The sequence below is a fragment of the Anthonomus grandis genome, chromosome 12 (genome assembly GCF_022605725.1).
Source record: "Anthonomus grandis grandis chromosome 12, icAntGran1.3, whole genome shotgun sequence".
Classification (NCBI taxonomy): Eukaryota; Metazoa; Arthropoda; class Insecta; order Coleoptera; family Curculionidae; genus Anthonomus; species Anthonomus grandis.
In genome coordinates, this window is record NC_065557.1 from 26,893,061 (window position 1) to 26,917,238 (window position 24,178).

Below are 24,178 nucleotides of genomic sequence, written 5' to 3' on the forward strand. Positions count from 1 at the left end.
CGAGACTGTCAGTTACACCGACAAAGGACCCCGCTCGGAGCTTATGGAAATCTGGTTTTCGTCAAAATTTTTAATATTGTAGTACGTTGTATATTTTAGCCTCCTGATTAAAAGTCTCCACGGGCTCAACTCTCGAAACCCCATGGTTTTTGAGGTAAGCCGTCCTAAACGATAAAAATCACCCCTATCAAACGAGAAGCTGCGTTATCCACCTAGCTCTGAAAACAAGAATTTATTAGAATATTTAACCTAATATATTTAAATTTTCCTCGTTAATTCGTTTAATATGAATTGCCTTATTCGGGATTTATAACCTCCACTAATCCAACTTCATTTTCATCGTCGTTCGCATTACTGTTCTGTATGTAGGCCAGTATAGTCCGACTACCTCATAGCCAGTGTGCTACGATCTCGAGCACACTGGTTATATGGATACAACAACCTAATGTTCTTGCATCGGACTTACAAGTGCAATAATATCCTAATATCGGTCTATCTCTTAGTTCCATGGGCGGCATTCCTTCATTGTTTACAGCAAAGTTGATCCAAAGCTGATATCGAGTAGCGTTTCTGAATCGTGAAAAATTCTAAAACGTCAAAATCCTGGCTTAAGTGCATTTCTATCAAATTCGAAAATGTCAGCATTTTTTTGATGCTCTAAATAATCTTGTATATACGGAGGTGCTAGATCAATTTTATAAATACCCAATGTTATCCGCCGAAGAAGGTCAAGATCAAATTGAGGAAATTGTACGATATCGACTTGATTTATTTCCTGCTACAAAGCCTGCCGTCTCAAATTCTCAGCCTCTATTTTAACCTACATGACATTAACAGAATTGATACGATATCGAATTGGTATAGTCTTATCCAGTCTTACTGTGTCAGTTGTATAGTCTTATCCAGCATCAATAATCGACTACCATATTTATTTATTAGGGGATGACGGCCTTTGTAAACAGAGTATGATTGACGCAATACTCTTTAGTTTCCAGATTTTTCAACGCAACTAGATGTTCCATCAACAATAACTATAGATTTAGGTTCTTGTGGTGTATCATTGTATAAAGCATTGGAAAAAGATGTTACATGCCTATGAATAAATTCTTGACGAGTTATTGCTTGTCACCCAATGTTTGTTGGCACATTCTTTTCAAAAATTGATCGTCTAACTGCACTAATTATCGTTACTGCTTGCCTACTTTTAAAATAGCAGATACTTTGTAAAAACTCATCAGAAGAATTATGACGCAATTTTAATAAAAATTCAAAGAGATGGGTTGTGGTTATATTGCGGTAAAAATCTCCTAAAACAGGATTGCAATGACTGTATAAATCATAAAACTGTGCTTTTGTTAAAGTAGTAAGATATTTAAAATTAGCATTAGATAGGGAATCTGGTTCGAGCGGGATTTTCTAATGTTTTCCAGCCACTTCTCTTAACTATGTAAAGAATCTACCAATTTCTAACCCACCAAAGGACCAAAGACCTGTTAAGAAAGCGGAACTCGTCGTCAGTAACATTGGGATGAGGTCCTGTAACGTTTAAATTATGTAAACATGCACGAGATGAATCAGGAATAAAAATATTTGTGTCTATATATACCTGTACTCTTGCATCTATAGTAAGACGTTGCATGTTAGGGTTCATAAGATTGCATAAAAAAAACAGAGTTGTTGAGTTTTGTTCTAACACGTTCAAACGTAAATGATTTGGGAGCTTACAAAGCTTCTACAGACCGTCGAACTAATTCGTCAATTGATACAAATACGAGAATTTACATTGATTTCAGGTGAATGATAATTCAAGTTATGACGAAAGAGTAAAGTACTTTATGTTTATTCCGCATCGGAATTACTTATCAACTGCATACTACGGTGGGGCTATATTTATTGACTATATTGTAATGACTTATAGGCGCTATAAGTCATTACAAACAAAAAATTTCTGTCTAATTAAAAGTCCTAATATAAGCCTATACTATCCCAAAATAAATAAACAGACAATTGTTGTAACAATTGTTGTTTTGCTAACGATGTTAGCATCTTCGGGAGAAGATTCAAACTAAACTAAAACTACTTACAATCTCCTTATATACTAATTATGAAACTAATAGAGCGGAAAAAGCAACGAAGCATGGCCAAACAAATCTTAAACACTAACTAAGCGATATAATTGACTATAAGGGATTGGACCTTTATCCCCGTTAAAAATGTTTTTTTTCTTTTGATTTTTGAATATTGCTAAACTTTCGTATGCATTTAATTTTATGTTGTTATTAACTGGTTTAAGTAATTTTAAGTTGTCTATCCCTACAAAGTGACCAGTATTTAAAACATATTTAGCCAGACTTGACTTTTCGACTCTTCCATATTTCACATGAGCTACATGTTCTTTAAATCTGACATTAAGTGATCTTCTGGTTTGTCCTATGTACTTTTTATCACACCCGTTGCAATTAATCTCATAGATCCCAGCCTTTTCATTGGTCTTTATTTTATCTTTTGGGTTTCCTACAAGATTTCGTAACTTGGTCGAACTTTAATAGACCATTCTTAGGCCTAAGTAAAGTCTTGGTAAAAACCCTATCAAAACCTCTCGTCAAGATAGGATCGTATGGTATTACAACAAAAGTTTTTTATTTTCATCTTTTTGAAAGGTGGTAGAGTTTTTAAAAATAACGTTAAACCTATGTCTTCTAATTAGCTTATCAATAATCTTATCTTCATAACCATTGACCCTAGCAATTAATTGTTTTAATTGTTGTTTTTTCTTTGTTAAGTCTGCTATTACTTAGAGGAAAATGAGACCAAACAATGTATCAAGAAATGCATGCTAGCTATTTTATGTTGAAAATAATGGTTAGAGTCACTAGTTATGTATCTAAAAGTATTTGTTTCTTTTCTATAAATCAAATTCTAGCTTATTATTTTTGATCACAAAAGTATCTAAGAATTGAAGTTTGTTATTTGTTTCTTGTTCGAAGGTAAATTTAATAGATGGAAAACAGTTATTGAGTTGTTCTACAAAATTATCAATATTGCTTTTGTCTAACACGGCAAACACATCATCAACATATCTTAACAAACTCGTATTGGAATCTATTTTTTGCATTTGCAACTCAAAACGGTTCATAAAGAGCACTGCTAGAAAGGGACAGAGGCAAATTACCCATGGCTGTAGCTGTGCCAACTTCAATCAGATATTCCAAAACCTGGCAAAACTCTTTTTTTACTTTTTATCCATCAATCACCATCATGTTGTGACCTTCTATTTACATGGTTTGTCAGGTTCTTGGACAGCTTTAAGCAAGTTTTGTGATGAAACTAAATTATGTCTAGCTGCGACTATATGTGGTTTCCGTGTATTATTTCCAAAGCCTAACCTCTCGAACTAACTTACGGTAATACGCCAATAAAAGGGGGAATTCAAATTTCAAAAACCATTTCAATGGTTTCTATGTACTTAATATAACGGATGATAAATTGAGGATTATTTGATGTTTTTTTATCATATTATGTAGATATACCTTAAAAACCTGACCCATGCAAGAACCCCAATGGTCGATGGTCTTAACTTTTATTATAAGTTTCGCGTTCGTCTATTTACAACACAAGTAGTGATTCAAATCCAAATACTTCCCTCGATAATACTATTTCAAATGTTGTAGATTTCAGATATAACTATGGCCACATGCTATCATTTGCTTTTACACCTGCTTTTTTTATTGTTTTTCCATCTTGTCATACGTTTAGGGCAAATATCGTTTTTTGGAGTCCAACGTGGTTGCGAATGTGAAATCTGGGTATCATCTCATATATTGAGGGAATCTGGCTTTCTGACAGAATAAAAGGATATCAGCCAATATGTTGCAGTACATATCTACTACAGCCCATATTCAAACTGTGTCAAGCACACAATAAACTTGGTTCTGTGCTTTTCAGTGTGGCTAGAACTTTAGAAACGTCGTTATGAATTCGCTCGTGCTCTACAGCTTTACGGATATGCTATCAGTTTAATGCATTAATGAGTTAGGATTTTATCTCTTTTTTGTTTGTATTTTATAAAAATTGGTGTCGTGACTCAATTTTCCATTTTCCGATGTACTATCATAAAGATTAATTAATATGAACCAATCAAGTGATTGTGGTGGTCATTTAATTGTCTTTTTTCAACTAATCCATCTTATGGCGTCAATATTGCGTTACATTTGTTGAAAGTGTCTTCTAGTAATTTGTACTGGTTTATATAAAAAAATACTGAATTTTACAAATCGTTAAATTTGTTAAAAAGAATTGCGATAATAAATGTGATACCTTATATATATGCTAGAGACACCTAAAAACCATTGTCTAACTTAAAGTAGATTGCTCGAATATAAATTAGCTATGAATTAATAATATAGTTTTTATGGACTGTAATAAATTATCCCTAATCACATATAAATTTGTTACTAAATCATTTGGATTTTAGACAGTTTCATTTTTTTTTATATAGATTTCTTATGCATTAATAGGTAAAATGCTTAAAAATTCTTCTACATTATATAGTAATTTAATTTAGACCTAATTGAACTAACATAATATACTCTTTTGTTACAGAACATGTTTCCATATAAGAAGAAATGCGAAACATCATGCGCAAGGGATAATAGGATCCTCACAACCAATCCCTACACTACCTTCAACTTATAGTGTTCATGATTTTCATTCCTATGGATATCATGGTACAGGTAAGTTCGCTTTTAGAACCTATTTATACGAGAAGATATTTTAAGAATTTATTAAATGTGTATTTTATTTAAAATTATATTAAAACGTTTGATATATAGGAGTCACACCTGGACTGCATTTTCATTTAGCTGCATCAGTAAATGCCGAAACTGATATACCGTTGGTTCCTAACATAAGCTTCTGTAACCCGAGACCCGCGTTTGTATTGCATTGGTTGGATAATAAGGAAATGCAGTTCAGCTTACAGGCCGAATTATTTCTGGAAGAATTTGCAAGGTAGAATATTACAAAATATTAAATAGTGTTATACGAGCATTTTATATAAGAAGCGATTGTTAATATGGAAGTTATAATTTAAGACCGGTTGTGGATAATCCTGAATCTGAAGAAAATGCATTGGAACCTTTAATGGAGGCTGGAGGCGCAGATGGAGTAGATGCGAGGATTGAAAGTTTCTTGAGAGATTGGCACCACAGTCCAGATCTACTATTTAGTATTCATCCGGTAGATGGAAGCTTCTTGATTTGGTATGTGTTTTTAATGTTTTTTTTTATTAATTGGAGTGTAGACTATTAAATCTATTGCGTAAGTTATTATATATAAGTAATATAAGCCTCTATCAAACGGCGCATCCATAGTTTCATAGATTAAGTGCGAATGAAACATTCTTTTAAGAAAGATTAATGCAAGTAACTCTTTTGAAGCAATTTTTGACAATTGTTTCACTTGCCAAAATGTTTTTTGTAAATAAGATATTTGTAATATATTTTTAACATTCTTGAAAGGAAAGTTTATATTTTGTTATACTTCCTTTTTTTTGCTTTGCTTGGCACATTTAGCCACTCGTTCCATCAAAATACATTATAATAATTTAAAACGCCAATTTTACCTCCGGGATTCAAACCCAGGATTGCACGACTGCTAGACAATAATACTGGTCCTTGGCCATATCTCTGAAACCGTTCATCGTATGACTTATGGGTAAGAAAAATTATTGGGCAAATCAGTCATGAAGAATCGCTGGAAAATATTTGCGACTTCTAAAACTTACCACCAGAGATGCAATTTTCAATTTTAAAATTGCATTTTCTCTAAATTTTCCATAAATACAAAATGTTTGTTCCCATTTTCAAAAAGAAAATTTACCTATAATTTTTGTAAAAAAAAAAAAGTTATTTTAAAAACAAAGATGGTGGGGGGGCGTTCAATTGTTTTTGCAATCACCTGCTTTAACTTCGGTTGGACCGATTTTAATAAATTTGTTATCGTTGAAAAGAGAATTCCTTGAGAAATAAGAATTAACAAAAATATAGTTAATTTAGTTGAATTCTTCTCCGCTAGGGGCTTAATTTTGAAACCATAATCCAAAATCCTTAAAAAACCAAACGGAATAATATGATTTTTTCTTCATAAAAAAGTAGCCAAATAACATCCAACGAAGCCGGTAAAAACTGTTATAGATTAAAGGTCAAGGATCGCGGGGTAAATTATCTAAAACTATTAAACATTTAGCTAGAAAATGAATAAGATGTTACAGAGGCCATGGTGAGTCACTAGAAGCGCATTTATTGTAAATGACTAGATTTTTTTTCTTTATTTCAATTTGATAACTTTGATAACTAATTTATGAGAATTTGATATCTTTTCATTAAAGTTCATGTTTTATTTGAAATCATTTAAGAGACCACATATCTGTCTATTTTGGTGCAGATGAGGACATTCTGACATAATGTGCTTTACGGAAAGGGAGTATTTACTGCAGTGTACACCGTGGAGGGAGGAGATTCCCCTTTTATGATAAAAGAATGGGTTAGGTACGTGTGCTCTATTACTAATCTCTTCTATAAAGTATTTTCTGTCCTCTATATGTTTGGGACATTATTTCTCGAAGTTTATTATTATTTTCCCTTTCCCAATCCTTTTGGTCTTGGTCTTGAAATATTTTAGAGAAGTAAATGTTTAAATCTGTTCTTACTGTTTATTCTTTTTTAATAACCTTAAAAAGAGAATAATTTTTTTTAAAAGCATTTGATTTTAGTTCTGTGTTTATTTTTATTATTGGGGTTTGCCATGGTGGAAGGATTGACAATTTAATCGGTTCCAGATCTGGGACTTGTATATTATTCTTTCGCGATGATTTCAGCTATTCCATTATTTATGTCTTTGGTACCTTTATTAGTATTCGTTGATGGTGTCATAATTTTGTTGTAGAAATGGTTTTTGTCTCGCTGATATTTCATAAGATTTACTTGTCTTGCTAGAGATGTAGTTGCAGGTATTGATTGTAGACTCTGGATTGGAGATGTTCTGAATGCTTTAATAATGCTTTAATAGACAGTCTAAGGGCCTGATTTAAATTGGATCCAGTATTTATTTTCTTATATGATTGTCTTGCCAAGTAGTATATAGGGCTCCTATAATCAAATTTTGAGAGACTTTGAGTGATTTGTATATATTGATTAAAACTGCATATTCAGATCCTCACGTTGTACTTGATAGTTCACGGAGGATAGTTAGGTCATGTAAGGTTTTCCTTTTAAAATAGTTAAGGTTTTGGATGAAATTTAATTTATTATCTAAAATCATACCAAAGAATGTTATATTTAATTGGAATTTCTATCTTATCCATCTCAACGATGTTCGTTTTTGAACAGTTTCTGCGTTTGCATATATAAGTACCGAGCCCTGAGGGATTCTATTTTTAAACTCTAGTTCATTTGAAAACTTGCTATTAATACATAGTTTAGCAAAACGAAGTGTCAGGAAATTTTTTATAAAAAGTGACGAATTTTCTTTTATACCCATTTTATTGAGTTGAATGGGAATATTATGTTTCCATATATTGTCATAAGCTTTGCTAATATCGAGAAACCAGGCTAGTAAAGGATTTTTTTTTCGTGAAAGAGTCTTGGATATTCATTTTGAGTCCAGCAAGATGATTAATTGTGGATAAATGACGACGAAAACATATTGATTTGATATTAGCAAATTTTTCGACTAAATGAACCATACCACTTGAGAGTTCTTTCATATATTTTGTTCCATATATTTCCATTCTTTCTAATATTTTGCATAGATGGTTTGTCATAGAGATAGGTATATAGCTGTCAGTCTGGTTTTTTGGTTTATCTTGTTTGTGGATAGGTATCAATATAGCTAACCTCCAAAAAATTGTTATTCTGCCAACTGGTATTATATAATTGGAGAATTACTTCTAGAAAGTCTATAGGCAGATTTGAGATCATGGGAATTAAAATACCATCCGGTTGAGACTCCAGGGGCTGAGTCTCTCAGTGCTTTAATTGATAGTAATAGTTCTTGCATCGAAAATGACTCGTTGTAAGAAAGTATTTCATGGGTAGAGAAGTCTATTTCATGATTTTCATTTAATTTTTTATAATTTAAAAAAGATCCAGTGTAAGATGAGTCTGATGTATTTACTTCATAGAATTTTGTAAATGAATTTGTGAGAGTGTTTTTTTCAGTGTTCCAGTAGTTATTTATTAAAATACCAGGGATAGAATGTGAAGGAGAGGATTTCATTTAACTTGTGTTTTTCCAGATCTCATAGCTTGACATTGAAGAGTTAATGGATGCTAAGACCTGTCTCCATGATAAAATGTTAGCTTGTTTAATTTAGCTAGAGATATTTGCCTTTTAAAGTCGATAAAGTTCTCTACTGTTGGTTTTCTGTTAAGGTTATTTAGTGCCTTTTTTTCTTAGTTTCACTGCTATTTTGCATTCATCAGTCCGCCTTGGAACTGGAGGCTTATTGTGACCGAATGTTATTTTGGGGATGGAATTTTCGGCTGCCGTGAGTATTTCAGTTTCTAGTTTGAGTAGAGATTCATTTATGTCTAATGGATTTAAAGTTGGTACTTTTATTTTTGATTTGAATTCTTCCCAATTTGCCTTTTTATATTTTATCTATTTATTATTCCTGGGTTGACTGTTTCTATGGAAGCGTCTCTAATGATTACAGGAAAATGAACGCTTCCGTATGCGTCATCCATAAATTCAAAATCTACAGCTATTGAAGGACTGCTGAGTGAAAGATCAGAGATATTTGACGTAGATCCTGTTGATGAGCTAATAAAAGTTGTACAGTTTTTATTTAAAAGGACAATATTTTCTTTAGAGATGATTTGTTCTATTATTTTTCCTCGTGTTTGTGATGATCCCCATATCTGATTGTGAGGTTTAAGGTCCACAAGTACTAGGTAGGGGCTAAGTATCTCGAATAAAAGATTGGTGATTTCTTCTTCAGTTATTTGGACTCTAGGAGGCATATATATGCGGCATATTGAGGTAAGTGATTTTAAATAGGTGGAGATTATAACTACTTCTAGATTTGAGTTTATATTTACAATTTTATATTCTAATCCTTCATGAATATAGAATTGCAACTCATCCTGAGGCATGATAAGAGTTATTTCTGTTTAAGTAATGTAATGTTTATATAATGTTTTTAAGAGAGTAAAGTAAAGATGTATCCTTAAATTTAATTTGTTGTATCATAATATAATAAAGAGATTAAATATTCCTCCTGTCTTGGGGCAAATCCATTGACATTCCATTGGATTATGGGATAGAAGATGATATTTTTATTATTTTTCTACCTTTTTATTTTTGAAATTTGTTTTTTTTTAAATGTATGTGGGTATTTTTATTTTCCATCATCAATCCACATATCTGTTTCTTTTTCTCTTTGCCGAGTTTTGGATTTTTCTGATGATGTTTGTGATAGCTTTGTAGATGTGGATAATGATTTCCTCTAGGAGGAGGAGGAGCGGGAACGCGATCTTGATCGTGATGTAGATGAAAGTCTTGATGTGTTTTTTTGCCTCCTTTGGAGGATAAGTTTTGGGTGGAGGTTTTGGAGGTGTTAGGGAAAGGGATTTTAGTGATTAGGGGTTGCGAGGGAAGGGTAGAGGGAGAAGAAAGGAGTGAAGGGGAAGGAAGACGAATGGATTGGTGGGCTGTATTTGGAGGTGAAGTTAAAATTCAACTACGGTAGTGCTTAGTGGCTATAGAGGGGCTGAATTATTATTAGATCGCTTGGTGTCTGATAGAAATTGTTTGAGACTCACTAAGCAGAGCCGTTCATCCCTTGAGCACGGTTTCTCACACTACGAGATTGCTGTGACAGATATTGGACGATCACTGGACAGCACAACGAAACTGAGCTACCTCGGAGTCGTCAAGCCCGTGCTAGATAGGAAAACCCTATCTAGTCCCCTGAGGGGTCTTTCTGTTTGTTTGTATAAGTTGGGATACAAAAAAAAAGGAATTTAGAGCCACTTAAACACTTCTTGTTGTATAAAGATATATATAATGAAAGCAAAATTAAGTTTTTAACTTAAAAGAGTTAATTAGACTTAAAGAGTAACTTTTCTATAGTAATTGCTCTGATTAATCATACTGCAAAGCCCTTTAGCTTCAAACTAAGTTTTATATTTCGTTAGTACATTTCGATTTATACAGGCTATTTTGTTTGGTAAGATACCGATACCAACTTTGTAATTTTAAATGAATATCATATATATTTATCAGTTTTGCATTCTACGTTTCAATCAAAGTATTTTTAACTAATAGATGTATACATATACAAATTTTTACTCGTTTTCAAGATATTTAGTATTTTTTTGACGGAAATCTGTCTTGTATTTGGTATTATGTGATATTAAATAAAGAGTCGCTTATCTCGAATGTCATCCGCATCCGCAACCGATTATATATAAACCTGCATAAGTTCTTTGCTTTAATCCTCATACTTTTTTATTTTGAATCTTGATTTAAAATTCTAAATTTTCCTATACATTTTTCACTGATACAACTGCCTGGGCTAGATCACAAATATTTAGAACTAGAATTGTTTTATTTTGAGAAATGATTTTTTTATATTCAAGCGACAAAACTTGTTATAATATTAAATTTTAATAATAGATATTTTTATTTTTTAATTGTATTGCTTAAAAGCTTACCCGAGAGGCAATAGTGGTCTCTAATTCCTCATTAGGATCCTTCAGTTCATCTAAGAGTGGCGCTTGAAGCTTTTTTTGTCGACTTTCCATCTATTTCTTTAGAAAACCGTGCGGAGGATTAGAATCGTTAGATACTCAGATGTTGTTGGTTCTACCAAGTTAAAATACGAAGAAAATTATATAATCGAGGTGATACATAATAAGAAAATAAATATTCAATTTATATAAACATAACAAAATCTCTAACACTTTAAAAACTGTGAGTGTAACACACATATGTACTTAAAAAATAGGAAATACTATCGATTTTTATATTCGTAATTTTATTAATAAAAAGGAAACATTTAGATGTTTAAATATAAGGACTATTCTATGATAATATTGATATATATTATAATCCATATTCAATTGAAGTCTTTTCGAGTAAAATGGATGACTGAAGTTTATAATAGTGTTTTCTTTTTTTTTTAGGGTAGTTGAATGGCTAGACGAATTTCATCCAGGCTCTTTTCGTCAAGCTCAAGTATCATTTTCGACACGCATTCCTTCGGCTTTTCCGATTGGAGATTCTATGAGCATGTCAACCACAGTCAGCTTGTATAGCACTACTCCTTTGGTAAAGCATTTAGTCAAAGAAGCTGTACATAGAGAATATTGCAACAGAAATCTGAACAGTGTGAAAGAGGAAGATGAAAATAAGTCGGATTTGGAGGTAAAATATTAATGTAGAAAATGTGGAAACAAAGCAACAAGTTATTTTATTTTTAGAATGCATGCTTAGCTACTGATCAAAACGACACAGAACCAGGAGTTTATCTTGTAACAAAACACGATAATGGAACTTTAAATCTTTGGCATTTAACATTTGCTGATCAGAGCAAATTTGCGCAAGTTTTAAGCATTGGACACAGAAGCAGAGCTTCTGGTCATCGATTTAGAGTGAATGATATAACATGCCATCCTGTATTACCATTGTTGTTGACCACTAGCCATCATAATATTGTGGATCAAAAAAATCAAAAAACCAATGTAAGTATCAGAATTTATTTCTTTATGTATCTATGTGTATCAACAAGCAAATCACTCTTACACAAGACAAGAAAGGTAAAATGTACATATATCTAAAAATACAATAAAACGTATGGCTAAAAAGTATTTATGTTTAAAATTACTTAAAACGAACAGTGTAACTAAAAATAACATACATCACAAGGCATAAAAGAATTGGGACACAGGAGCTCAGCAAAGTTGGACCAGAGGTACTCCTCAAATGAGTAAAAGGTATCTTAAATTAAGTATCGTAAATAGGGAATATTTTTATCTGTGACGTGTTAAAATGGGAGTGACCCCTGCTTTTATTGAAGAGCACATTAAAAAGCGGTGCCCTCAGATTAGGGATCTTAAAGTAGAATTGTTGCCAGTTAAGGATGAGACTATTTCTTTTAAGATAAGCATCAACTGCGATTGCAGGGATGATTTTTTAAGGCCGGATAACTGGCCTAGAGAGGTTATCTTGCGAAAATTTTGATTAAATAATAAACGCAAGATAAATTTTCATCAAAATCAAATGAATCATCAACCATAATTTAGTGCGGGATGGCCCTTCTGGGTCAGGTGTTTGCGTGTATTATGCTAATACAGGTGGTATGAGAACTAAAATAAAAGATTTTCAGCAGGCACTTAGTTGCTGCTGCTATGATATTGTTATGATTGCAGAGACTTGGTTAACATCTGAATATACGGATGCTGAAATTGGAGTACCAAACTATGATTTATATAGATATGATCGTCAAATGGGTACAAATACTACTAAGGCTCGTGGAGGTGGTGTATTGATTGCGGCTTAAAAGAGTTTATGTACACATCGAATTGGTATCCCACTTGTTGATGTGGAGATTTATCAGATCTATTTGACTTTAACAATTGACAATCAAAGCTTTGTTGTTGGTTGCATTTATATACCATCTCCATCTCCACTTCAAGCCTATTTAAGCCATTGTGAATCCGTTGAACATGTATATAGTAGTTTGTTTGTCTTGGCAGGTGATTACAATTTACCACATGCTAGATGGGAAAATGATGATCTTGGTTTGGTGGTTGGTGGTTGTCTGGAGAGTGACAGAGAGTGTGCTTTCTCTGGCCAACTGCTATAGCTTCTATAACTTTTTTCAGGTAAATTGGGTTTTAAATACCAACGGGGTTGCCTTGGATCTTGTATTTAGTAGCTCAGATTTAATTAGTGTCGAACGTGCAATAGACAAGATTTTTGAGAATAGAATACAGCAATTAGTTTTGACCTTTGTTGTGCAGAAAATTCTGATGATATGATATATGAGGAATATCTTTATGATTTTGGTAAGGAAGATTACATAGCAATTGACGATTGTCTTGCTGGGATAGACTGGAATCAACTATTTTTGGGAGAGACATCTATTGATGTCATAGTTTCAATTTTCTATAAAGTGATCTACTCCTCAACGGAAAGGTTTATTCCTCTAAAGAGGTACAAAAGTTCTTCTTTTCCATGTTGGTTTTCTTCAGAGCTTCGCAGTTTGATCATAAGAAAGAAACAAATTCACAAAAAGTTTAAAATTAGTGGTGAACAGCAAGAATATGATGAATTTGTATTTTTGAGACATCAATGTGAGTACTTAAGAGAGTTGTGCTATCAACAATATATTAATAAGGTGGAAATGAATCTCGCTAGCAATCCGAGGTACTTCTGGTCATATATTCGAAATAAAAGAACTGGTTTTAGCCTTCCCTCCAGAATGACATACAATAACAGGATTAGTATGAATATCTCAGATACTGCAGATATGTTTGCAGAATACTTTTCATCCGTCTATTTGGATGAACAAGTCAACGACATACCATCTTTTGATTTTGATAAATCAATTTGTCTGAGCAATTTAACTCTGTCAACGCAGGATGTTTATGAGGTTATTACGTCCTCTAAGAATAAGCTCTGCGCTGGACCAGATGGGATTCCGGCATTCTTCCTAAAGAAAAGTGTTTGTGTTCTTACGTAACCAATACTGTTAATTTTTAACAAATCTCTAGGTACTGGTTCTTATCCCACTCTCTGGAAGAGAAGTTTTCTAAAACCCATTTTTAAATCTGGTAGTAGAAATGAAATTTCCAATTATCGGGCTGTGTGTAACCAATCTGAGTTGCCAAAGCTGCTTGACTGCCTGGTCAATCATAGGATTGCCTGGAGTTTTAAATCTTTATTTAATCCTGAGCAATTTGGATTTATAAAAGGCAGATCTACTGATGCTAATTTGGTGCTGTATGTCAACTACCTCTACCGCAGCTTGGAGAAGGGACTTCAGGTTGACTCAATATATACAGATTTTTCCAAGGCTTTTGATAGGGTTAACCATGGGATACTCTTGCAGAAGCTTAGGGCTTTAGGTATTGTGGGGCCTCTTCTTCAGTGGATCTATCGGGATTTATCAGAGGTAGAATCCAGATTGTTAATCTTGGAGGTACATGTTTCTCTGAAATTTTGGTGCCATCTGGGGTGCCACAGGACTCTCACTCAGGCCCTGTTTTGTTTTGCCTCTTTTTGATTGATTTAGTTTGGAAACTTGAAAATTGTCGTGTGCTAATGTTTGCTGATGATGTGAAGCTATTTAGGCCTATCACATCCCTTTCCGATGCTGTGCTCCTGCAAAAAGACCTTAATTTGTTCTTTGATTGGTGCCACTTGAATAGAATGTCCCTTAATATCAATAAGTGCCATAAGATTACTTTTTCTAAGCAAATAATGTGGCAATTGGTGTCAAAACAGAGGTTTCTGACTTAGGAATATTTATTGACTCCAGGTTGTCTTTTAAAAGTCACATCGATCAGGTGACTGGTAGGGCAATGAAAATGCTGGGTTTTATCCAACGGTCTACAACTGATTTGTTTTTGTTTACTTTTAGATTACTTTATTGCTCTCTTGTTAGGCCCATCTTGGAGTATGGCTCAATTGTGTGGTCCCCGTCATATAACTGCTACATTGAGCAGATTGAAAAAACTCAAAATAAATTTTTAAGGGTGGCTGCTTTTAGATGTGGTTACAGGAGACAGGAGTATTACTATCAGTGGCTCAGGGATAACCTGAACTTACCCACATTAGAGTCACGAAGAAGATTACTCGACTTATGTTTTATGCATAAGGTTTTAAATGCTACTATAGATTGTCCCGAGTTATTGTCTCTTTTTAAACTAAGGGTGCCTTCCAGATTGAACAGACAATCAGAAATATTTTCAGTCCCATTCCACCATACCAATTATGGTATTAATGAGCCAATTACACGAATGACTCGAAGTGCTAATGGTCTGTCAGGACAGATAAGCTTTTTTGACTCTAGGATTACATCTTTACCATCAAGGGGCTTTAATTAATTAACTCATCTACACCTTTCATTGATTTATAGGTAGTTTTGTATCTGAATATATGTATATGTTTGTATGGGTATGCTATGTAACACTTTTGTAAATGGATTCCGTAAATAAATAAATAAATAAATTAGGTACTCCTTAATCTTATATGCAGAGAGGTGCAGATTCTTAACAGAGGCAAAACTGTACTCCATTGTAAGAAGAGCCATTACAGGATCTGTAAAGCCTATGGTACCGCGGTACCAACGAACCATTATTTCTGTTATAGTGTGAATGAATATCAGTATGGGTCATACATTTTTCCAAATTCCCCTAACAAATAGGAGCCATGGGAGAATATAGCCACAAGACAGGGTAAAAGTTCTCAGTTTTCTGAAATATAAACTGTAGCACTCTCTACAGTTTAGATTAGCAAACACTCTTATACATCTGCGCTGTAAAGGAAATATTTTGAACATATGAGCAATGTGACCCTAATTGTTGAGTGGGAGTATCACAAATATGCAGCCTTGAGCGAGCAAGCTGAAAATGAGGTTGCTAAATTTCCTATTAGGAATATATATCTTGATAACTTGGACGAGAGTCTCCCAACATGGTATCGCCAGGTCATTCCCGATGACAGAGTGACACTAAGGAGATGACTGAGGGAAGAATAATCTTTCTGGTTTGTTCTGATGTAGGCCTAATCGATTTGATACACACCCCGGTCATTGCAGGACTGATCAGCTGCAATAACGAGCTGGTATCAGCCATCAAGGATGTTAAAATATAGACCCAGTATGACAGCTGGGAAGATCATGGACGCATTAAATACCTTTACCAGAAAAAGAATGGGCCCAACAATAAAGCTCTGCGGCATGCAGCACGACATGTGTGACCAGTAAACTCTATGACCTACCACTTACAAAATGAACATATCGACTCCTGCCTGTTAAGCAGGACTGAAGCAAGTCAATACCTGAATTGTCAGGAGTTTTTAAAGTAATATGCGATGCTCAACACAAATGAAATGTTTTGACACATCATAAAAATGTTGTCTGAGCGTGGAAACTGCGCTCAAAACCTTCCAGAAACTTATTACACGGGTTCTTTGATCGCTGTATCTGTTAAGTGTTGATGTCTAAAGCCATGTAATGGCTTAAATGCCTAAAATAAAATAATGAATTTTGCTTAAAGAATCTATTTTATATATCTTCTTTTTGACTCTTCAGACGGTTTCACAGGTTTTAACAAAAATTAGGACTAAAGAAATTGGCCGATAATTCTTGGAGTATATCTTAGATCCTTTTTGCTTTGGTAGTAGGTTGTATGCTCTTTAAAATGATGTATCACACTATAGGATAGCCATTTGACGTATGACGTCGAAAAAATATTCATTATTACCAGACATTTTATCCCAATATTAGCTGGTACGTCAACCGATTTAATTTTTTTTGGCACTCTTAAATAGACATTTTAATGCTGGTTACAATGATGTATCACACGATGGGGGTTCCCATTTCCAGAGGTTAGCTGGAGGTGAGAAGATGATTGACAGAACTTTCTGAAATATAAAATTAAACGACCCCCTGAATATCTAGATTGACGTGTTTTTTTTTAAAAGTAGGCCAGTTCACTTTGTCGTAACGTTACATTTTGTCGCTAAATCATTAAATTGCGCTTTAAAATAGGCACGTCTTCTACTAGTTCACACAGTGAATTTAGAAGAAAATTTAAATACCGCTCTGAAATTAAGGTAATTACCGCTCTGAAATTAAGTACGATCCAATAAAATATCTGTTAAATACACCGGCTCACACGTTTATGTCAATTATAATTTGAAAACGAGTTTCCATTATCCATCGGGGATTGTTTTCAGATCAATAATGTGCATATGCTTATTAACTATTCCCATTATTATAGAATCTACTTTCATCAGGCTAACATATTTGTGACAAAACTTCGAGATTGTCATGAATTGAATCGTTCATTTCAAAAACGACTTAAGTCAGAAAACTAGATTTTACAGGAGAAGCAAAAAACTAATCCTACACAGAATAAATTAATATATATACTACACAGAATAAATTTAAAAAAATTAGAACACATAGTCAAATTCAAGGTCATTTTCAGCCTCTTCTATATTATCTTCATCGGTTGGCCAACGCAGGATGTTAGAAGCCCTTATGTTCCTCTAAAATACTGTTCTGCACTTGTTGTCAATTTTTAATTTTTTTTGGGTTTATTGGCACACAGTTTCTTGGGTAGGCTTTTCCGAGAGGTGGAAAACTAATAGGTTGAGCTTTATTTCTCAACAAAGGAAAATAATGAGTTTTTAACCCATAAATATAGTTACTATTTAATATAACTCCTTTTCGGTTCTTCTTATATTCATAATACATAAACGTGGATGGTGCAAATGCTTGTTTGAGAGCCTTAGGTATTCCTTTTCCAACAGACTCAATAGAAATACATGTCTTCTTATAGTATTCTGGCCACTATTGAACAAAATGATAAATCTGGTTGGATTTAAGCATAAATACTCTAAAATCATTACTGGCGTTAGCAATAATACTATGATATTCATCCGGAACGTAAATACGATCGTATTTTTTAATTTTCCTTTTAATAACTCCATAGTCCCTGTCATTAGGTAAAAAAGAGTGACCTCGGATGGGAAAATAGTGCTGAATGTTATTAAAGCGTCCCGTGTCAGTTAGGGCAGAAAAAAACCTTATAACAGTGTGATTTTTATTTCGCCCTGGACAATTATCCGAAAATAAAAACAATTCCTTAACATTCTCATCCAGAAAATTATCGAAGTAGTGTAGTAAAATAGAGCAGATCTCATTTGCCCCTTTGTTGGCTATACCTTCATGATACACATAAAATACCGACTTGTCGCCTTTGAGATCTTTTATTCCGAAGCAATTCACCCAAAGCTGTCGTAGGTAAAATATTTCTTGAATGGGAATATTCGGGAGGGGCAAGTTTTGCATGAAATCGAATGTGATTGCTGCGACGTCATCCCGGGTTTTACAAAGCTCTTGGACCTCAGATATTTTACTATGGAACACTTTACTTCGTCGTTTGTGGACTGCTAGCTCGGCTTCAGCTGCCCTTTTTGCATGATCTCCCAAGTTGGAACAGTTAATTTTTACCATAAGTTCTTCGCATGTTATACACGTGTCGACCTGGGGCCTGCCAAAACGAAGTGAGAAGTTTTCCTTAAAATACTTAATATAAAACTTGTACTTTATACCCAGGTCGGGGTATTTCGATTTAAAAAGTAAATACATAGACTTGACGTCCAACCGTGCGTTTAGATATTGCATATGACGCGCAGAGTAGTGGGTTTGTTTCCTTGGGAAAGACATAATATGATCATGAATTTTTTGTAGGATATTTAGAGGTATGGTGTTCTTCTTGGGGTGCTTACCACGTCTATCGTGTGGTGTTACTGACTGGGTTTTTATTTTAAGTGGACGCTTTACACGGGCAATCGTAATGCTATAGATTGAACAAAAAGCTTTCTTGCAAACAACTTGTTTTTTCGAGGGCAAGTCAATAAAATATTTAAACGACTACTCACGGGGAATGCTTATGTCACCTTTACGAGGTCTGTGCGATTTTACAGATTTTTTTTCTATTAACTGTTGCAGGTAAATATCCTGTTCATCCTTTGTATTAAAATCGTTTAGTTTTGTTATGCGGTTACTGAAGTCGGTTTGAAGTAACGTGCGAAAACACTGCATCTTACAGCTGAAAATAAAAAAATATTGTAAAACTTATCCTCAACAAAAGTATTTAAAAAATCAACTTACTTGCAATCGGGCGGGACCTGTACTACGTGCGGAGACAGAACTACCTTTCCAGTTTACATGTTGGTCCTCTTTGACCTTTGCATGTTTTATAATATTTCTTTTATACAATTCAGGATGTGGTTTCTTTTTTTTAAGCTGGTCAGGATGAACACCTTTACTAGAGTCCGACATTTTAACGTTTCTAGTTCAACAGACACTACAATAATCTACTAACCACGCGTGATTGAGCTCGTAAAATAAACTGTATAAACTGTAGCCAATCCCAAAGACGGCATTCTGTGATGAACAAAATGTCCCCCCACCAGTTTTTGTTTCATTTCTGTTCGTCAGTTTTTGTTCAAGTCGACGACTTAGGATGTTTTTGCAGCGAACGTAGAAAATCTACTTGTGAATTTATATACGGAAGCGTCAGACTTATGTCGTTTTAACACAGAATGTGCGTCTATGGTCGAAGAAATGTTTGGTAGTGAAATGTCAAAAAGCAAAATTATTGACTTAAGTCGTTTTTGAAATGAACGATTCAGTTAAAATCCAAAGGGATGCAATAAACTCTAACCTTCATTGGTAATAAGTAGGACAAAGTCCAAAGTCACTAAATGGTACTTCTTGCAATATTACATTCTCTTATGATAGTGCGAATGAAAACATGTGGATTTACTGCAACATTAGCCAACATATATATTTTCCTCATTTCTTGTTGCCATTTGATGATGGGAATTTTTTAAATTTGGAAATGATCTGGTGCGCATTTTTTCCTTCACTCTTGAAAACGACTTAGTACGACGATAAGTACTGTGGAACTAAAATGTGTATGAACTATACAAAAAGGCAACAAAATTGAATATTAAAAATAACAGAATACCAAAACGAATATTGCCAATTTAAAGAATGCATGTAGTTGGCCATAAACATTTTTTTATAGCATTTAAAAATACCTTGTACCTACATATTATTTTATACTCAAGACTAAGTTATATTATTTGTTTACACATTCAAAAATACGCTATGCCGCTTATAATTTTACTACTACTAGCGTCAATGTTTGGAGCGTTTTTGACAAATGCTCTTGTTCTCTTTAACTTGTTTGAATTACTTAAATAAAACACTAATAACTTGAACCTTAGCAAATAGCTAAGGTTTTTAACAAAGGCATGAGTGAACTAATAAGAAAATCAATAAAAGATAATCTGCATCTTACGTTGATGTTAACACATGATTTTTTTATGAAATTGATTTAATAATCTTACAAGCATTCCCAACATTGGAAGAAATAATGGTGGTGCCACTTGAAAAAAAAGTTGGGGTGATTCTTAGGGGATGCATTTGTCGGGGGTAGTTTTTTAAATGCTTCGTTTGATCGACAGGGTGTTAAAGTGTTATTTTTGTTTTTGTCTAAATAAGTTTTTAAGTTATACCGATATTTGAATCAAAATTGGTATCTAGGTTTTTTATTATGCGAAATTAGAGTTTAATTTTAATAGAGCTTCTAATTGCAGGTTGGTGTTATCTACAGGGTTTTTTAATACTTGCGTAACTATTTTATGCTATTCTCACATAAAAAAAGGTGTCTTGGAAGTTTATAAAAATTAGAAGATCTTAAAAACAAACTACTGATAACGGGAAACCGCACAGTAACCACTCCACAAGTAGAAGAAAATGTGCTTCAAATGTTAATAAAAGTTTTGCTATAGCTTTCAGAAGTGTACTTTAGTGTAATTGAGTTATAAGTGTACTTTATGTTTACCTTAAGCTTTAGCTCGATATTAACAAATAAATAATTAAACACATCAAAAAGCTATAAAGTTCTAACCCATACATATGTTAAATACTTTATTTTTGGGAACTTTAAGCAAATTATTAATACAATATATTTTTTTTTCAGGGGTTTTGTAGCGAACTTATTTTATGGAAAGTTGATGCGGTTGGCCCTCTATCAAAATCCGGTGGGATATGCGAGCTGGCTCGTATAAGCTCTCCAGAACCAGCAGCATTTAGTAATGTTGCTTGGATTCCAACATTGCTACCTTCAAGTACACTAGGGAACCTGTCAAACTCTCCAAGTGCTTGCTTTGTTGCTTCGGATGGACAGTGTCTTCGAGTGTACCAAGCCGTTATTGATGCAAGAACCCTTTTGGCTGATTTGGCCTTTAAGGAATCTAGACAAAAGCAAGGCGATCATGACATGAGCGATATTTCAGATATGTCATCCTACAATGAAGATGTTCTTTTGGAAAATATTAACATCGTATCGCAGCAGAGTACATCCAGGCCTGGATGTATTATTCAGTTGGAAACTATTGCTGAGGCGATTCAATGGCAGAATACTACATTTTTGCACGTATATCAAGAACAACTGATTACAGGTAATAGTTTTAAATAAATCTGAAGACAAGGTGCTTTATTAAACTGGTATATTCATATGAAATAGTAGAGCTAAAAAATTGATTTTTTGGCAAAGTGGTAGGGTCATTGGAGGACACAATGTATGTGTCATCTAATGACCGCCGAAGTATATGTTAACTTCTATATACCAGGTCAAAAGATTTATAAAATATATTAAATTTTACGGAAAAAAGCTTGCATGTGTTCAAAAAACTCATAATTTTTTCCTATACAGAGGTTTTCTTTATTACATTTTTGTTTGATTTCTCAAATAAGGATGGAGTAGTATTTGCATAATATATTTCACGAACAAAAAATTACGATAAAAAAAAGTTGTTTTCTTATTAATTAAACCTCCTATTGTAGAAATTCTCGGTAATTTATATTTAAATTATAAAAATTTTTAGGACTGCGAAGTTTATGACTCTCCAAGTCTAGTTTTTTACCCCGACGTGTTTTGAATATAAAATTGTACATCATTACAGGTTGTAAAACGAAATAAAATGGTATATAAGAAAATATTAGCTACACCCTTAATTAAGTAATTTAATAGTAGAATGAAAACTGAATCTTACGATCAATCAATACGAAAAAGTCGTAAGACAAAATCAAAGAGAAACAGGAAAGTCGTATTGCAACGAAATAGAAACCTACCAACGAAACCAGATATTCTATGCCACTCTTAAAGCTTCTCATCCTTTTGGTTCAAATCTATGGAAAGGCTGTGCGAAAGATATATCAGGGTTAGTCTTAACAATCAACCGGCTACACCCTAACTCTGGAAGACCAACAGACTCAGCCCTCCAGTTCGATGGACCACAAAGAATTCACCCTGGGCTTATTTATTGCCAACGATGGTGTTTTTCTCCTCATTTACCATATCCCTTTTCCAGTGTGTATTTATTATAGCTTTATATTTTTTTTATTTCAACATATTTACTATTAAATTTGTATTTTAATATTAGTATTAAAATGTAAATTTAATATAACATTATTATTAATTTCATAGATTTTGCCTTAGAAATGGAAGAGAAGGAACAAACAATTGAATTAAGAATAGAAAGAAGACGATTATATGCAGGGTGTCTCACGACGAATAGACGCGGATCGATATCTCAGAAACTAATTTTTCAACAATTTTGAAAATTTGGCAACATGGCACAGTCGATGGGGGCCACACAACTTAAATATTTTGACAGTTGTGACGTTTCCAGTTATACCGGAAGTAGGTGTCAACTTCGTTATTTTTAATGGAACACCCTGTATATTTATACATTTTTGGCTTCCACGTGACATTCTAGGTATATTTTGTGTATAATGTCCTATACCTAAGTGTAACCGTTTTTTGAGATATTTTTCATTTCATGTGAAAAACTATGTTTATAAGCCCTAACATAATTACCGATTACTCCCTTTTAGTAGCCTTTATGTATTGGTTAGTTTCGAATTTATTTTAAAGGAAGGACCACTTTAAAAGACTATTTTAATATTTGGCTAAAAAAAGATATAGGGGGGTCAAAAACTGGCATTAAAAATTGAAAAGAAAAAATCATTAAAAGTCAATTTTTTTAAATGGAAACCCCTTATTTTTAGAATTTTTTCATCAAGATAATTAAAAATAAGGTTAACTTTATATAAGGTTCTCTAGTCCAAAATTTGATAGTTTCCGAAATATTGACGGTTTAAATTTGGCTTAATGTTAAAAGCCGTACACGGCTCAAGGATTGTTGATTAGTTGACCATGACGGTTGTCATAGTAACCGCTACAAGCCACAGTAAGATAATGGGTTATAACAGAAATGTACACTTTTTAATTAAATTATACATTAAATAACACTTTTACGAAGAAAACTTAAATAGCAAGTCACTTATAAATTTAATGCATATAATCCATTGTCTTACTGCCGCTTCCAGCGGTTACTATGACAACCGTCATGATCAACTAATCAACAATCCTTGAGCCGTGTTACTATACGGCTTTTAATATTAGGCCAAATTTAAACTGCCAATACTTCAAAAACTATTAATTTTTAATGCTAGTTTTTGACCCCCTGTATCGTTTTTTTAGTTAAATATTAAAATAGTCTTTTAAAGTGGTCCTTCCTCTCAAATAAAACCAAAACTAACCAATAAATAAAGGCTACTAAAAGGGAGTAATCGGTAATTATGTTAGGGCTTATAAACATAGGTTTTCACATGAAATTAAAAATATCTCAAAAACGGTTACACTTAGGTATAGGACATTATACATAAAATATACCTAGAATTTCATGTGGAAGCCAAAAATGTAAAAATATACAGGGTATTCCGTTTAAAATAACGAAGTTGACACCTACTTCCGGTATAACTGGAAACACTTTTAGCATCTTAGAAAAGTACTTAAAAAAAAACCTCACATCAGAATCAGTTGAAAATTGGTCAAAGTATTTCTTATTCGATTCCGCTCAGATTTACTATTTTGTTTGGCGATCCGTTATAATTTACTTTTTGTGATTTGCTATTATTGGCTTCCCTCGTCAGCTGTTCAGGCTGGCTTGCATCTTGGTCGGGCGTTTTCACGTCGTTGCCAGTTTTACCGATGGTATTTTATTTACAGTTTATTAAATTTTAAGATAACCAGATCGAATATCACAAAACAAAATAGTGAATCTGTGCGGAATCGAATAAGAAACACTTTGACCAATTTTCAACTTATTCTGATGTGAGGTTTTTTTTTTTAAGTACTTTTCTAAGATGCTAAAAGTGACCAATCACGAGAGCGTATCAGACGTCGGAAAAGCGGCAAATGAGCAGTTCTACGTCCCCTTAATAATCGTTTTAAATCTGAAAAGGTAGTTAACAAGGAGAATTTGTTGATTTTCAAATCTGCTACAAAAACGT

At 33.4% G+C, this 24,178-nt stretch overlaps 1 protein-coding gene across 4 annotated transcripts in view; it reads left to right on the forward strand.

Annotated features, from left to right (window-relative positions):
• The window catches only part of LOC126743430 (dmX-like protein 2), a 141,821-nt gene that overhangs the window by 26,217 nt on the left and 91,426 nt on the right, over positions 1–24,178 (forward strand). For all 4 annotated transcript variants that reach the window (XM_050450528.1, XM_050450529.1, XM_050450530.1 and 1 more), the window contains 6 exons: positions 4,603–4,733; positions 4,833–5,010; positions 5,094–5,261; positions 11,190–11,430; positions 11,487–11,747; positions 20,799–21,279. In XM_050450528.1, the coding sequence (XP_050306485.1) occupies positions 4,603–4,733; positions 4,833–5,010; positions 5,094–5,261; positions 11,190–11,430; positions 11,487–11,747; positions 20,799–21,279 (1,460 nt within the window). The remainder of the gene's footprint in view (positions 1–4,602; positions 4,734–4,832; positions 5,011–5,093; positions 5,262–11,189; positions 11,431–11,486; positions 11,748–20,798; positions 21,280–24,178) is intronic.